Below are 16,688 nucleotides of genomic sequence, written 5' to 3'. Positions count from 1 at the left end.
TGAGGTGGGAGGCCAGCGGACTGGGACACACTTTTTTCTGCATGTGATTATTGGATTGCAATTTTTGCACATATTCCATACTACGCTGTATGGAATATGTGAGCATTTGTGGCACTTGCACTTTGACATTTATGATGCATTTATGCTGATGGGTTTACATAAGGGCTATTCATTATATGCCCATGCACTTTTTATATGTTATGTCCCAGTAGTGGGGTCTCCCACCTCCCAGGTCTTTATTTTTATTTTTTTATTATTTTTTTTTTTTTGTTTGTGTGGTAGATTCAATAAAGTTTGTTATATTTTCTAAATTGTTGATATCATATGTTCTCATTTTTTGGGTTCAAGTGGTCCGATAGGTGTATGCTATTTATTTTTGAGGGCTATCTGAGCCATTTATTGAGGTTATCTATATTAGATCCCTAGGAGTATAGGTGTTCATTGTATACCTGCAGTATATAGTTGCGTGTGTGTGTGGGGGGGGGCTTGGGGTCCTGTATACCTGTAGTGTATAGTTGGATGTGGGGTCCTGTATAATGTAGTGTAAAGTTGGGGGGGCAGTGATCTTGTATTGTTGGGTGTGTGTGAGCAGTGGGGTGTGTGTGAGTGTGTATGTGTTTGTGAGTGTGTGAGGGGGGGGGGGGAGGGGGTTAGACACTGACATCATCTTTGTGAGGTAAAATCTGATCTCCAGAACATTCTACCATTTATTTCTATGGGTCTGTTTTCCCCATCCCTCTCCTTGTGAGCTCCCACAGGGCTGGCTGTCATGTCTGTGATTCTATGGATCTGCACAATAATGTCTCTATGGCTCTAGCTGAGGCTAATTCCCTTATCTGTGCATTGCTGGGGAGACACACAGCTCTAATGATGTCACCTGTGTGTGCAGTGTGGGGATTCTACCATTCATTTCTAGGGGCGGTCTTCCCCATCCCCCTCATGTACATCTGGAAAGGACGGAGCCTTCACTCTAACCTTCCCGGTTACCCAATATCTCTGCCTGCCAAATTGGGGGCAAATGGGTCAGGCGTTCAGAAGTCTATAGATGACAGGTGGACAGACATTCATTTTTATTATATAGATGGTGGCTTTCAAAATGACTGAATGCTGGTAAATTTGCCTTGTATTTCAACTGGCCCATGCTAGTGCCTGACAAATAATCCTTACCCTGAAACGGAAAATCCCAGCATAGTTTTCATTGAATCCTTGATCTCGTGGTACAATGTTGTCCAGTACTTCAGGTTTCGTGGTAACTGTTGCAATACTGCATAAAAACCAGCAATCGCCTAAAATACATGATCAATGATCCAGTTACCCATCCTGTCCTGACTAAGATCAACAAGAGTCAAGAGTGACCCTATTAGGTATATAGTAGTAGTAAGCCGTGCAGAGAAGGGAGTGTGACGCCGAGGGTACACACTTCCAAAATGGAGTATTCGTGGCGCAGGGAGGTCTCAGGACACGTAGATATTTAAAAAATATTTAATCGCCTCTTTTTCAAGCCGAGAGAATTATGCACCTATTAGGTATATAGACAACTAATATTTAAAGATCAAGGTGAACGTTTAACCCATACTTAAAGGGGTATCCCACTCAAACTTAACTTTTCATATGTTGCTGCCCATGGTGAGACTAACAATTCCTTCTATTCTTGTTATTATTTATTCAGTCTACTTCCCCCAGTTCTGAGCTGGTACTTTCTGCTAAAGACACAAAAAAACTGTGTGTGAGAAACTCCATCTCCCCTTCCATATCCTTCCCTATCCTTCCCAAGTCCCTATCTGCAACATTGTAGGGGATTCAAAAAGGGAAGACAGGGCCGCTTTCTGGTGTAGTATTGTAGACCAACGCTAAACTCAAGTGTGGTGTGGGAATGTCACCACTCACCTGGTGGAGTTGTGCAAAAGTATAGGCACAACTCTATGAAGCGTGTCTGGGGCTTTTTTTTTTCTCTCGCACAACATAAATTCCTTTGATGTGTAGTCTCTGTCCATAATAGTTATAGTTCCCTTCGTAATAACTCTCTTTTTAATTCTCAGAATGATTATTTATTACTGTATATGATATTTTAGTATATATTAACATGTTTTAAATTTTAGGAATTAAAGAATTATAGGAAAATATTCATTATGGATGTTTCATACTTAATAGTATTGAATGATATATCTGTGTGGTATGACATGATTCCTGTATGTCCTGAATATATATCTCTTTCTTCCCCCCATTATTGTCACACTCACCGCCAACATGCACTATCCACTCCTAGTCTTCTTGTGTTACAGTATCCTGCTCTTATCACACTAACACCTTTTCATCTTTTACTCATCTTTACCTGGCTTCTAAAGTTCTCCTCTCCATTTCAGCACTTCATTCACTTAAGTAACACTTCTTGCTCTTACACCCAGTTTATTTACGTATATTCAGTTGTGAATAACCTTATACTGCGTAACTCATCACAGCTACGCTCATTACGCAACTTCTGAACGTAAGTTCAGTCCTGGAATAGCACATTGAGCAACTGACGTTAGAGTCTTTGCTGACGTATACAGCGTCAGAGCCCTAGTCCTCACGTGACCTCCCATGGGACTGGATGGCGCTAATCCAAGATGGCGCCGCCCATGAGGTCCGGTACGGAGTACTCACTGTAAGTTATGTCTCACCTACTTTTAATTGTTTTATCTTTTGTTCATGTATATTGTGACATTCATTGTGTATTATTTATTGTGTATCGTTTACAAACCGGAAGTGAGGCAAATGTGGCCAAACCTCCTCCCTTGTATTTAAAGCACTGTTGTTCAGTATGTTGTTTATGCTTGATAAAGGCCCCTGTATTTATCCCGATGGGCCGAAACGCGTTGCAAATAAACCCCTGTTTTCCTATAATGCGGGGCCTGTATCTCTTTATCATATGAGACACCTCGACCGGACGTCTTGCTTCCACCTGCGCTCTCCACCTAGAGGGGAATCTACTGGCTGACTAGGTGTGCTCCTGGTCCTTTCCACATTACATTGTAGGGGAGGGATAGTTACAGTGAATACATTAGCAACATGGCCTCAGATTAATCCTCCCAGCATTACCATAAAGCGACAAAGTTGCAGATAAAACCCGTCAGGGACTTGTTTACCTCAGCCATTTCAGATCGCAGGGGAGATGGAGAGAAAAGCTCACACACAGTTTTTTGTGTCTTCAGCAGAAAGCAGCAGCTGAGAACTAGGGGAAAGAGACTGAGTAGATAACAAGTATGGATTGAATTGTTAGTCTCACCATGGGCAGCAACATATAAAAAGTTATATTTGAGTGGAATCTGCTGATTATAAATAATACCTTTTTTAACCCCTTTAGGACACAACAAATGTTTATTTTTGCATTTTTGTTTTTTTTTCTCCTTACATTCTAATTATAAGAGTGCCTTTACACAGAGAGATTTATCTGACAGATTTTTGAAGACAAAGCCAGGAACAGACAATAACAGAAAACAGGTCATGAAGGAAAGACTGAGGTTTATCCTCTTCTCAAATCCATTCCTGACTTTGGCTTCAAAAATCTCAGATAAATCTCTCTGTGTAAAGGCACCTTTAGATCCATAACTCTTTCATCTTTCCATCTACAGAGCAATAAAACATGGTGGGCTTGTTTCTTGCGGTACTGACCATACTTGGAAATGACACCTCACTTTTTACTGTATATTATACAGCAAAAAGAAAAAGACAGCAATTTCAAAAATATAGGGGTTGAGTTGTAATGATTTTTATTTAAAGAAATTAAAAACGTTTTAAAAATTGCTTTTACTTTTATGCCTACACAGCTGTGTTTACAATTTTTCGCACCATGATGTGTAGTTTATATCTTTACCATTTAGGTACCGTATTTTCCGGCGTATAAGGTGACCCCCAACTTCTAAGAAGTTTTTCAGGGGTTTAAAAGTCGTCTTATACACCGGAAAATGTTAACCCCTGCTTAACCGCAGCAGGGTTTACCAGCTGCAGCCAGTCACCCACTCACCCAATTATTATCTATACCATGGGTCTCCAAACTGCGGCCCTCCAGCTGTTGCAAAACTACGTTTCCCATCATGCCTGGACAGCCAAATCCAAAGCTTTAGCATGATGGGAGTTGTGGTGTCACAACAGCTGGAGGCCGCAGTTTGGAGGCCCATGATCTATGCAGACAATATTTTAGGAATGGGTGACTAGTTGCAGCTGAGGAGCCCTACTGCATTCAGGCAGGGGTTAATCAAAGCAGAAGGCAGAGGTGCTGGGGGTCCAGGAGAGCTTGCAGTGTAGTCCCCTGAACCCATCCCCCCCCCCGCCCAACTCCCCCCATTAAAAAAAAACAAAAAACAATCCAACTCACCTGTCACCCGTTCCCGGCAGCTCCTATCCCCTGGCAGCCCCGTGTCCCCTCTGTCATGTTCCTGGTGCAGGCACCCGGGAGATGCTCAGATGCTGGGAGAGCTTTGGGAGAATGACAGAGGCTTCAGGGACTTATGCCACAGGCAGTGTCTCTGTACCACACTGCCTGTGTAGGGATCATGAGAGGAGACGTGCGGATGAGATCATCAGAGGAGACGTGCGGCTGCCTGGAGGGAAGCACTTCCGGGAATGGTTGACAGATGAGTTGGATGGTTTGTTTCTTTATAGCAGTCACCGCATACGGCGGGGATGCGGCTGTTTGTGAGCTCCCCCACCATATGCAGCGACCATATCTGGGGCATTCAAGATGGAGTTAATAAAGTTGCATAACCTTTTATAAAAACTTCAATAAAGAAAATGAAATATATTTATATCTTTTCACCATTTTTACATTGAGTGGCATCAGTAAGGGCTAACATGGCCCCACTGCTGCTTTCAGTGGCTGTGTTAAGAACTGCAGGGCTGCTCAAGCCCTGGGCGTGACGGGTACATATTGCCAGTGCTGCTGCACACCAGCTCTCCAAACATTAAGACTGTACTGAATACTATTCATACCAAGTTGATTTTGTAAAATGTCAAGCGGGCTGGTCCCATCCACGATGAATTGCGGGTTGTCACATACATCCTGCATAAAAGAACAATAATTATAACTTGGTTGCAAAAGTAGAAACAGGATTCCGCTACACCAGCTGCATGGGAAATTAAAAAGTAAGCAATCCAGCAGTGAAGGAGTCAGCAGAACTTTTTATTGAAAATCGGCATAAAAAACCCAAGTTTTTACTGCATATTATGCACAGGTATGACTGACCTTTGGTCTTTTCCATATTACTGCGTCCAAATGGAAGTCAGTTCTTTGCCGCCATCCAATACTTTTCTTATTTGCTGTAAAAGATTCATCCGAGAACAGGTCGCCCCTCTTCAGGTGTCGTTTTCTTAACATGTCATAGTCCTGATTGCGAAACTTCCGTGGATTCTCCAGGGTGCCCAGCTTTGGAGAGATGTATGAGCATGGGCAGGCGTTTTGTATGAAGCTCATGGTCACTCTGAAAATGGAGACAATACGTGGAGATATTAGAACAGTCGATAACATGCGTGTGCAATTTTTCTTTTCTTACACAATAAATTCACTTTTCAGAAAATATGGTCATATTATTCTGTGTATTTTTATTTTTTACTTTTTTAAATTTATTTTTCATTTACGTCTCATTTGTTGATAACTCAGTATGTTAACGCATTATTATTGCTTGTTAGTGTCAGGCCCTTGCACACATACATTTTCTTTCCTCATGCTGTCTGCAATTGTGGACCCATTCTAGTCTTTAGCTCATGTACACAAGCATGGATTCCGTGTACATCATTGCCATTGGCAGGGGCGTAACTACCACTGTAGCAGCCATAGCGGCTGCTATGGGGCCACCGCATCAGGGGCCTCCATTGCCTGCCCCTGCACTGGGCCTTCTAAGCTGTCATCATTTGCAGCACCAGGTGGCCAAGCGGGTCTCCCAGGTTCTGCAAATGTCTCTGACGATTGCTAGCAGTTATGCATTTTTGACTTGATTTGATGGCTTAGTGGTCAGTCTGGAAGGGAGGGGTGGGAGGCCACTTAAAAGGTTGCTATGGGGCCCAGCCATTTCTAGTTACGCCCCTGGCCATTAGATAATACTCTGTGGACCGTCCATGCATTTTGTGGTCTGTGTGCACCACGCTTATGTGTGCCCAAGGCCTCACCTTTTCAGGCAATGTACTATACAGTATGAGGGTATAAACCCACACACCGTATACGCAGCAGATATGCAACAAATACACAGCAGATTTGTTGGTACAGATTTGATGCTGTGTTCAATTATTTAGATCTAATCTGCTGCGAGTTTGCTGCGAGTTTGCTGCGTATCGCAGCAGTAAATACGCTGCATATACGGTGTGTGGGTTTATTCCCTTAGGCTATGTTCCCATTATGGGAAAATGATGTCCGTCATTATGACAGCATCAAAAGATGGCCACAAATAATGTTTATGATCATTGTTTACATCCGTCATTACCAATAGATGTCCATTTCTGGCTCTAAAATGATAGAAAGATATCCATCATTGTAATCGTTTTATAAGGCTCCTGGCTGCTATATGAACCATCAGCACACAGAAACAGCCATCTCCCCCTGTCAAATCTATTAAGTGACACAGGTGCTATTTACCGCAGTAGATAAGGAGTTAAATTGCCAGGAAATGGCTCCTCTCCATTCTCGGCAGTTGCAGCAGGGTCCTGGCTGTGCATGATGTGCATGATGGCTGAGATACAAGGACAGAGCCCACATGGTCCACATGCTCTCAACTCAGGCTAAACTGTATTGGTCATATCCATTAGCACAAGTGGAGCTTTTAAATCTATAAAGTTATTGTTGAATATGATTTATGTGGACTGTTTTTTGAGACAGGTGAGACTGGTTCTAGAAACCAAAGACTGGAGCTTCTGCCTTGTGCACAATTGTATGTGTGCTCCATTGTGTGCAGGGGGGAATTCGGATACGGGCGCCAGATGCGCCCGCATCCCAATTCAACGGCAGTAAAGATCATCCGGCCAGTACTGCAGTACCGGCCGGGATGACCTTTTCTGACACTGGCCATTCCGTGACCACAATTCTTTCTAGATTTTTTTTGCTCTGGGGCTCTTTCTAAACCTGGATTACTGTCTAGTAAACCAGATTAGGGTAGCATAGCCGGCTCACACAATCACCCATAGTCCTAACAATGTTTTCTCCAATGTTTTCAAATTATTTTTGTTTGTTTTGTTTAATTCCGACACACTATGTTATGCCCAGAACAGCAACTAACAGGTGGACAAACGGGTGGGCTTCCTGTATCATGCTCCACCCTACAGGCCGTGCAGTGAAACAATGTATACATGTTGCCCAGTGTAGCACAGGTAGACAATGACAGAAATGCCATATGCAAAAAAAGATATGTCCAAACAGTTGGTCCTTTATTGTTTACTGTGTGAGGTTTTAACCTAACAGTGCACCATACAATGCTATAGTGAGAAACTCCTTGGAGCAAACCCAACATAAGTCTATGCACAAATTCAGGAAGAGATATATACATATCCTTCCTTACCAGCTAGAATTTTAACTCTATAGATATGTAAAGGTAAGAAAGGGATTGAGAGATCTTGCTTAAGAAACCAGACCACCAAGCCAGAGAGTGTTTAGAGATTCCAACACTGAGACCCCAGGTGATCAAACCTTTTGACGTGTTTGTGAGACATAACAGTAAAGGGTGTATTACATGGCCTGATTTGACAAATAAGTGAGCACCAATCTGCTAGATCGGCGCCTGCTTACAAAGCCTATTATATGGCTCAAATAACATGCAGCAAGGGCTGCATGGACATCATTAGTGATTTTGGTGCAGCCCTTGCTTTACATAGTAAATAATAAACATACATACTTACCTGCCCACGCTCCCCAGTGTCCTCTTGCCTCCATTCAGCTGACCGGAGTGACTGCTGAAGCTTCTACACCCATCCCTGAAGTGACAGGCCTCTCAGCCAATTACTGACCGAGACGGGACAGTGCTGTGGCCAGTGATTGGCTGAATGGCCTGTCACTTCAAAGACGGGTGTAGAAGCTTCAGTGGCGACTCCATCAGTTGGGAGAAGGCAGTAGGACATTGGGGAGCGTGTGTTTATTATTTACTGTATAATTTCATTGGTCGCCGACCGTGTGCCTGCTATTGCACTGAGCGATGGGCTGTTGGTGGATAAGGATTTTTAAACCTGTTGAAAGACAATGATCAGCCGATGATTGGCTCCTCAGCTGATCATTGTGTTTATTACACTCGGTGATTTATGCAGCTTTTTTTTTATTTTTTATATATTGTTGGAATTGGGTTGAAATAGAAAATAAACCTATACTTACCTAGCCCCAATCCCCTGCAGCCTCCAGTTGGCTCTGACCAGACCTCAGATCGTCTTCCTGCTGCTGAGACAAGAGTTTGGGAGCAGAATCTGCAGCCAATCACTGGCCAGTACAAGACACTGGCTGAGGCGAGTGATCAGCTAAGGGGGCTACGGGAGACCAGTACGGAACTAGGACTAGGTAAGTATAGGTTTATTTTCTATTTTAACCCAGCCCCAGCATAATAATTAACAGTAATTGGAGAGTTATTTCTAAGGCATCATGCACATAACTGGACTACAGCTGTGAATAATAATACAGCACCCATAACGTTCTATGGTTTCCTACCATACCTCTGTGTTACAGAACATTTCTCCTCTAGACGCATTATTTTTAGGGAACAATTGCTCTGAATATACAGCATCCTGCAGTGATATCATACAGCAGCACATAAATGCATAAAGACTTATTGCAATTTTTTAAAGAATGCAAAAATTAAATTGCATAGAGAATACTATATATATCACTGCAGACAACTTACTGCTTCTCTTCTCCTGTGATCTGTTCTTCAAAGAAAAGTCTTTCTCTCTTTCTCTGATAGTTCTGTGTAAAACATTGGCAGCTTTATACAGGAGGTGGGAAAGTCCATAATGTGACTGGGGACAACAAGCAAACAAGACAAAGTTGACACAAGATGATGGGACACATGACAGATTCCCTGGAGGGGTTGGTTTCCAATCATGATGACATTATTCAAGAATTACACTGCAAACACAATAAGGAGAAGTATGTATGAGAACGGACCCAGAAGAGGAGATGTGGTAACCCCCGGTGGTGGTATGTCGGAGGATTGGCCGGTCACTTGCTAGATGGTGAGGTGTGACGCCACTCCAGTGGTGGTTGGCTGAGATACAGCCGGGCCTTAAGATGTTATGTTGTGACGCCAGTGCCGGTTGGGCACACAGGTGTGATGGCACGCCTGCTTTTATTTTAGAAGGCCAGTTGTACCCTTTTCCCTGTGGTCAGTGTCCTGCCGGGCTGCTACGGAGTCCCTTGGGTTTGTGTAGTCACGGATGGCCAGAGTGGGGTAGTGACTCTCCCGGATTGTCAGAACTGTCACCCACAGAAAGGGGAAGTGTCCCAAGTCTGTAGTGCAGTGCTTTCCAACCTTTTCCACCTCAGGGCACCCCTTTGGGAAAAAAATTAGCTTGGGGCATCCCTACTAAATAATGTTCTACAAAATAAGAAAACCGTCATTCAGTGACTCACAGGTGACGTATTCTTTGATCTAAGGCGTCACTTTCCCTTTTCCTCTCTATACCGCCCGGACCACCGCGATGATTTCTTCCAGCTACGTTTCATCTCTTCAGAACCTGCGAGACAAATATCTTAGGCTCCACACATTTCTAGCAACTTCCTTTCCTTTCTCCCTCCTACAGCCTCCCAAAGTAACTGCTCTGTTTTGTGTTATGTGCAGTAAAGTGAGTAGGAATGTGGGATGCCCCCTGTATGTAGGATCCCCTGCTGTGTCCTCATATACTAATAATGCCCCCTGATGTGCCCCCTTATACTAATAATGGCCCCTGCTGTGTACCCCCATACAATAATAATGCCCCCTGCTGTGAACCGCCATACAATAATAATGCCCTCTGTTATGCCCTCATATACTAATAATGCCCTATGCTGTGAACCCCTATACAATAATATTGCCCCCAGATTTCCCCCATACAATAATAAAACCCCCAGATGTGCCCCCATACAATAATAATGCCCCCAGATGTGCCCCATACAATAATTATGCCCTCAGATGTGCCCCATACAATAATATTGCCCCCAGATTTCCCCCCATACAATAATAAAGCCCCCAGATGTGCCCCCATACAATGATAATGCCCCCAGAGGTGCCCCATACAATAATTATGCCCTCAGATGTGCCCCCATACAATAATGTCCAAAGACGGGCTACAAAAATGGTGGAGGGTGTGAGGCATAAACCATATCAGGAAAGACTTAAGGATTTGAATCTGTATAGTCTGGAAGAAAGAAGGGAAAGGGGGGACATGATTGAAACCTTTAAGTATGTTACAGGACTAAATAAGGTTCAAGAGGGGAGTGTTTTTAGTTAAAAAAACTGAGCTCAAGGACAAGAGGACACAGTGAGAGGTTAGTTGGGGGAAAGAAGCAATGTGAGAAAATATTATTTTACTGAAAGAGTAGTAGATACTTGGAACAAACTTCCAGCAGAGGTGGTTGGTAAATCTACAATAACAGAATTTAAACACGCCTGGGATAAACATACATCTATCCTAAGATAATAAGAAAGAAAATACTAAAAGGACAGACTAGATGGACCCAGTGGTCTTTTTCTCCCGACAATCTTCTATGTTTCTATGTTAGAACACCTGCTGCGGATGAAATGCATTATGTTTCTCTGTAACTGTGACCTGTAACCCCTAGACTTCTACAATATCACATTTATCTCATAGTATATGAATAATATTGCCATACAAGACCAGTTATTACTGCCATATACCAGACAGGTGACTACAAGGCTGAGTGCACCTTACTAATTATACTGCTAATGTAGCAGCAGAGTTATTCTATTTATTTATTTATCTATCTATATCTATCTATCTATCTATCTATCTATCTATCTATCTATCTATCTATCTATCTATCTATCTATCTATCTATCTGTAGTGTCCCAGTACAGGTGGTCCACTAAGTCTTTATTCCGCCTGGGTAAAGTACCTGTCAGGTATCGCACTAGAGGGGGATGAAGGTGTTGTTGTGTTTCTCCCCATTCGGTGTCACTCTCTGCCTTTGTTCAAGTCTTTTATATGAACACAGCGTAAGGAGTTTATGGGTTAAAGGGGTAGTGCGGCGGTAAAGAATTATTCACAGAAAAACACACATTACAAAGTTATACAACTTTGTAATGTATGTTATGTCTGTGAATGGCCCCCTTCCCCGTGTCCCACCACCCCCACCCGTGTACCCGGAAGTGTGGTAAGCTATACATACCTGTCACGTGCCGACCCCCGTCTCCGATCTACAGTCAGTGACGTCTTCTTCGGACAGACGGCGAACAGCTCCGACTGTCCCGAATGCCGGCCGCCCTTTGCAGCGTCATCCTATGCCAATCGCGGCTGAGCATCGGATTACGCTGCAGAGGGCGGCCGGCATTCGGGACAGTCGGAGGTATGTATAGCGCACCACACTTCCGGGTACATGGGTGGGGGTGGTGGGACACGGGAAGGGGGCCATTCACAGACATAACATACATTACAAAGTTGTATAACTTTGTAATCTGTGTTATTCTGTGAATATTTTTTTACCGCCGCACTACCCCTTTAACTGTTGTAAGTCACATGTTCGGCCTTGTCCTATTACAGGTGGAAATGTTTTTTTCTCCTTTTAACATGTATTAGACCTCTTCTCTCTCCTGTCTCTAGCATCCCCTGCAATCACAGCCAAGTTCAGTTACACCAATATGCAGTGCTAAACCCTCAGAAGGGGTAGCTGTCTTCTGAGGAAACCTTTGTCCATGCCGGGAACCCATCTCCTGAGTTCTCAGGGCAGTTACCATATCTAGGAACTGACCGCCAGCAAGACAAATAGCCACCCACTGAGGCATCTTGCGGACAACGCACGACTCTTCTGGGAAGTCTCGAAAAGTCTACGATACTCAGTTGAAAACTTATTACACTAAAACAAAGATCCACAGGGGATCAAAAAAGTGCAGGACAATCACAAATAAATATAATTGTATTCTTTATTTAGGTAATTTTAATTTAAAATACATACAAAATGAATGAAAAAATGAAAAAAGGTAAGGGGAATGAAACAGAACCAAATACATAAATTGGTGAGGGGACATAGAATAATGTTTTATGAGGTCATATATTGCACATGCATGAGAATTAATGAAGACTAAAGTAACTGTGGCAATACAGGCACCCTCCACTGGGTATTGAATAATATAAACAGTAGTAAATAGCAGCAAAAGATAAAGTGTAAACAGTAAAAAACCTATTTAAAGCTGCAGTTGCTCAATGAGCAACACACATAGGTGAAATCACCAAAAAGTATATACAAATACAAACTAGGAGGATGCGTGTATTGCAACAAGTCCCACACACCTACTCTACACTAAAGCGAGCCACGCGAAACGTGCGTAGGGTGAGTAGGTGTGTGGGACTTGTTGCAATACACGCATCCTCCTAGTTTGTATTTGTATATACTTTTTGGTGATTTCACCTATGTGTGTTGCTCATTGAGCAACTGCAGCTTTTTTTTTTTTTTTTTTTTTTTCCTTCTTTATAAAGTTTATTTGACATAAATAGAATTCACAATACAAACCACCTAGCTCTCGTCCCAAAATCAGGACAATCGCACATATACAAATCTTATTTCCCCCAATACATCATCAGAAATAATTGTAATATCATAGAAACAAACCCTCCCCTCCCCCATAACCCCCCCCCCCTACCAGCCACAGAACGAGAGAGACAAAGGAAGAGAAAAAAAAAAAAAAAAAAAATCACCACTTCCCCCACAACCGCTTACACTTATCCTCTCTACTCCTAATACCCCTAGCCTCCCACCAATCATACCTTTTGATCACATTCACTTGACTTATCCACTCCTCTATTGAAGGTCCCGTCTTCCCTATCCAGTTTCTCAAGATTACCAATCTTGCCAAGAACAGTACTTTGACCAAAAGATTTCCCTCTAACTGTAATTCCGGTTTTTCCCCCAAAACTGCCACCTCTAATGTGAGTTGCCCTTTACAGATACCTTTATTATCCAGGACTTCCATTACTCCTATCCAGTATTCTTTAATCTTAGAACATAACCAGAACATATGGGTCAGATCTGCCTCCCCCTCTCCACATCTATCACAGCATGAGCTCTCCCGGACTCCCACCTTGTGCAAAAACAATGGTGAATAATGAACTCTGTGCAGTATTTTAAATTGTATAAGTTTATATTCAGGATTCTGTGATACTCTATTAACACTCTTAAGCATACCCTTCCATCTAGATTCTGAAAGTGATCCACACACCCTCTCCCATTTAGCCTTAAGGGCGGGCACCCTTAATTCATATCTTTCTTCCAATAATATTGTGTACACCCGTGAAGGAAGCCCCTTCCCTTTTGTCAAAGCCATAACTTTTTCCATTCCTTCATTACAGAAAATAAAAAAACTCTCTTTATTACGTGTTCTATTAACCGCGTGTTTTAATTGTGCATAAAAAAATCTATTTTGCCAGGTATCTACATAACCTATAAAGAGATCTTCCCATTTCCTGAGAAGACCTCCCTCAAAGAAAAACTGTACTTTACTATGTCCAAACTCCTTCCAAAACTTCTGGGTGTAGATTTTTTTGGCACATTAACTCACAAGATTTGGCAGGAAATTAAGAAGGTTTGTAGGGTTAGAGGGAGCTTGGCATGTACGGAGCTGTGGAATAATATTAACTTCCCTGAATTTGAGGAACTTTCTAATCAGAGCAACTGCAGCTTTAAATAGGTTTTTTACTGTTTACACTTTATCTTTTGCTGCTATTTACTACTGTTTATATTATTCAATACCCAGTGGAGGGTGCCTGTATTGCCACAGTTACTTTAGTCTTCATTAATTCTCATGCATGTGCAATATATGACCTCATAAAACATTATTCTATGTCCCCTCACCAATTTATGTATTTGGTTCTGTTTCATTCCCCTTACCTTTTTTCATTTTTTCATTCATTATGTATTTTAAATTAAAATTACCTAAATAAAGAATACAATTAAATTTATATGTGATTGTCCTGCACTTTTTTTGATCCCCTGTGGATCTTTGTTTTGGTGTAATATATATTTCTATGTGCGTTCAGGACTGAACTATTTGGGCATTTTTTTTTCAGTTGAAAACTTGTAGACCAGGAGTCCCAACAGCATCCAAGTGTGACAATCTTTAAAGCTTTATTGCAAAATCAGCTCAACTACGGGATCATTAGCGTCCTGATCTCCCTGGCAACGAGCAGGCCCTCTCCTTTATACAGACGTCAGTTCCGGAACTCCACACATGTGCAGGAGTTCCCGCGTGACATCACCTCCGACACTCTGCTACACTGACTGCCAGCCCCCGGACCCGGGAGGTCTGCAAATCCTGACTCGAATGAGAGCATGGATTTTCTCAGTAGACATTAGGTAGTACCTAACTGTGCACATAATATATATATTACTATGTATGTAAGCTACTAATACTTAAATTATTGAGGTATGTCGAAACACTGATCAAGTGATTTATGATTGATACTTCATGATATATTAATGTACAACTTGAACATCCAGACCACGTTTTAGATGCCTCTGTATCACTATATTGTAATCCAATAATCCTCCCACCACTTGTTGATTGGTGGATTATCCTGGACTTGCACATTTATACCTGCACTAGTGTGTTGTGTCTGTATGCTTGACAAAGGCTCATTGTGTAGCCGAAACGTAAGTATGTGTCCGCTTGATTTTGCAATAAAATCTATCTATCTATCTATCTATCTATCTATCTATCTATCTATCTATCTATCTATGTATCTATCTATGTATCTATCATCTATTATCTATCTATCTATCTATCTATCTATCTATCTATCTATCTATGTATCTATCATCTATTATCTATCTATCTATCTACCTATCTATCATCTATTATCTATCTATCTATCTATCTCAGATTAGTTTCCTCTTTATAGCTGAACACAATAGACACTTTATTCTCAGGGACTCATTTTCTCGCCGTCCTCAGTCTATTATTTAGTCATCTGACAAATCGCGGCTCATGGTTAGATGAGAATAAACAGTGATAATAACGCTGTCACAGCTGTAGTTTATAAAGCAAACGGCCATTGTTATCAGCAAACACAATGACAGCGGCCATCATTGTCACATTAACATCAGCCGGGACGGAGCTTTACAAGTGTAACATTGTTAATGTGCCGTCTGTCTGTGCCAGCGCTGATGATGCCGCTTTATTTAATGGCCGCCAGTCCTGGCTGCTATTAGCGGCAGATCACAGACAGCTCATTCCATTACACTTCCATGGATAATGTTACATGGGGGAGGGGTGGGGGATGATTTAATATGTTCCCCCCATTAGTGACTTATGAGAATATCAGTACAACAAAGTCCCATCCGCCTAGAAACACTGAGACTCTAATAATCTTTTGTAGCAAATTATTCTGCTTGAAATATTGTATTTTAATAGAACATCTGGGCCCCGGCTGCGTTCACACTACATATATTTCAGTCAGTATATTTCAGTCAGTATTGCAACCAAAACCAGGAGTGGATTAAAAACACAGAAAGGCTCTGTTCACACAATGTTGAAATTGAGCGGATGGCCGCCATATAACAGTAAATAACGGCCATTATTTCAATATAACAGCCTTTGTTCTAAAATAACAGCAAATATTTGCCATTAAATGGCGGCCATCCACTCAGTTTCAACATTGTGTGAACAGAGCCTTTCTGTGTTTTTAATCCCCTCCTGGTTCTGGTTGCAATACTGACTGAAATATACGTAGTGTGAACGCAGCCTTATAATTTAGATATTTATTATTGAGATTTAAAGGAATATTCCACTCAAACAAAACTTTTTATATGTTACTGCCCATGGTGAGACTAACAATTCATTACATGTTATTATCTATTCTGTCTCCTTCCTCCACTCCTAGCCAGCCACTAATTCTGGCAATGTAGCCTCATAGAATTACATTGTCAGAGTTAGCCATTACGGAGATACAGCCGGAGAAAGGATTGCGCTGCTGCCGCACATTCTCCCCGGCTATATCTTCTTATCACAGCGGAGATTTGAGCCTTCCACTGTATGTTGGGAGTTGGGGCCTTTAGCCATGAGGCTACAGCTCCTATTATGGGGAATGTTTATTTAAATGAAATCTGTGATTTTTTTTGTATGGTGGAAATACTATGTGACCCACAAATCAGTAATGGCGGACCTTTACTTACAGGTCACTAATTGATTTTATACATATATAAATGTTATAAATACATATATTTATGTTATGGACCTAATGAACAGGGCATGTCCCTCGAAACGCGAGGTTATGTGTCAGGTTGGTTTGGTGATCTCCACACCAGGAGGCACCCCTTGGCAACAGGTTTCCTTCCCTGGAGGGATATTTGGCTATTCCCGTGTCTTGAGATTCGCAACCAAGGCTCCACCAACCCCTTTCTTGCATAAACTACTAAACCTTGTAGCAGCCACAAACATGCTGTGTGAACTGTGCCTTGGGATCCGTTCAAGCTTACTGGGGTGCTCAGCATGACAGGTGTCCATGTAACAAATGTCCAGCAAGAGTAAAAATGCAGCACT

At 42.1% G+C, this 16,688-nt stretch overlaps 1 protein-coding gene across 3 annotated transcripts in view; it reads right to left on the bottom strand.

Annotated features, from left to right (window-relative positions):
- Positions 1 to 16,688, bottom strand: part of LOC138773987 (calpain-8-like) — a 613,980-nt gene that overhangs the window by 29,520 nt on the left and 567,772 nt on the right. For 2 of the 3 annotated variants that reach the window (XM_069954530.1, XM_069954528.1), the window contains exons 2-5: positions 8,844 to 8,958; positions 5,222 to 5,456; positions 4,969 to 5,038; positions 1,168 to 1,286 (exon numbers count right to left, since the gene is read on the bottom strand). In XM_069954530.1, coding sequence (XP_069810631.1) covers positions 1,168 to 1,286; positions 4,969 to 5,038; positions 5,222 to 5,449 — 417 coding nt within the window. In that variant the 5' untranslated portion in view covers positions 5,450 to 5,456; positions 8,844 to 8,958. Of the gene's footprint in view, positions 1 to 1,167; positions 1,287 to 4,968; positions 5,039 to 5,221; positions 5,457 to 8,843; positions 8,959 to 9,571; positions 9,676 to 16,688 lie in introns of all 3 variants that reach the window. The other variant, XM_069954529.1, reaches the window with a different exon arrangement.

This window comes from Dendropsophus ebraccatus, chromosome 15 (genome assembly GCF_027789765.1).
Source record: "Dendropsophus ebraccatus isolate aDenEbr1 chromosome 15, aDenEbr1.pat, whole genome shotgun sequence".
Lineage (NCBI taxonomy): Eukaryota > Metazoa > Chordata > Amphibia > Anura > Hylidae > Dendropsophus > Dendropsophus ebraccatus.
Note: the sequence above shows the minus strand (reverse complement) of the source record. Positions and strands in the feature narration are given on the sequence as shown.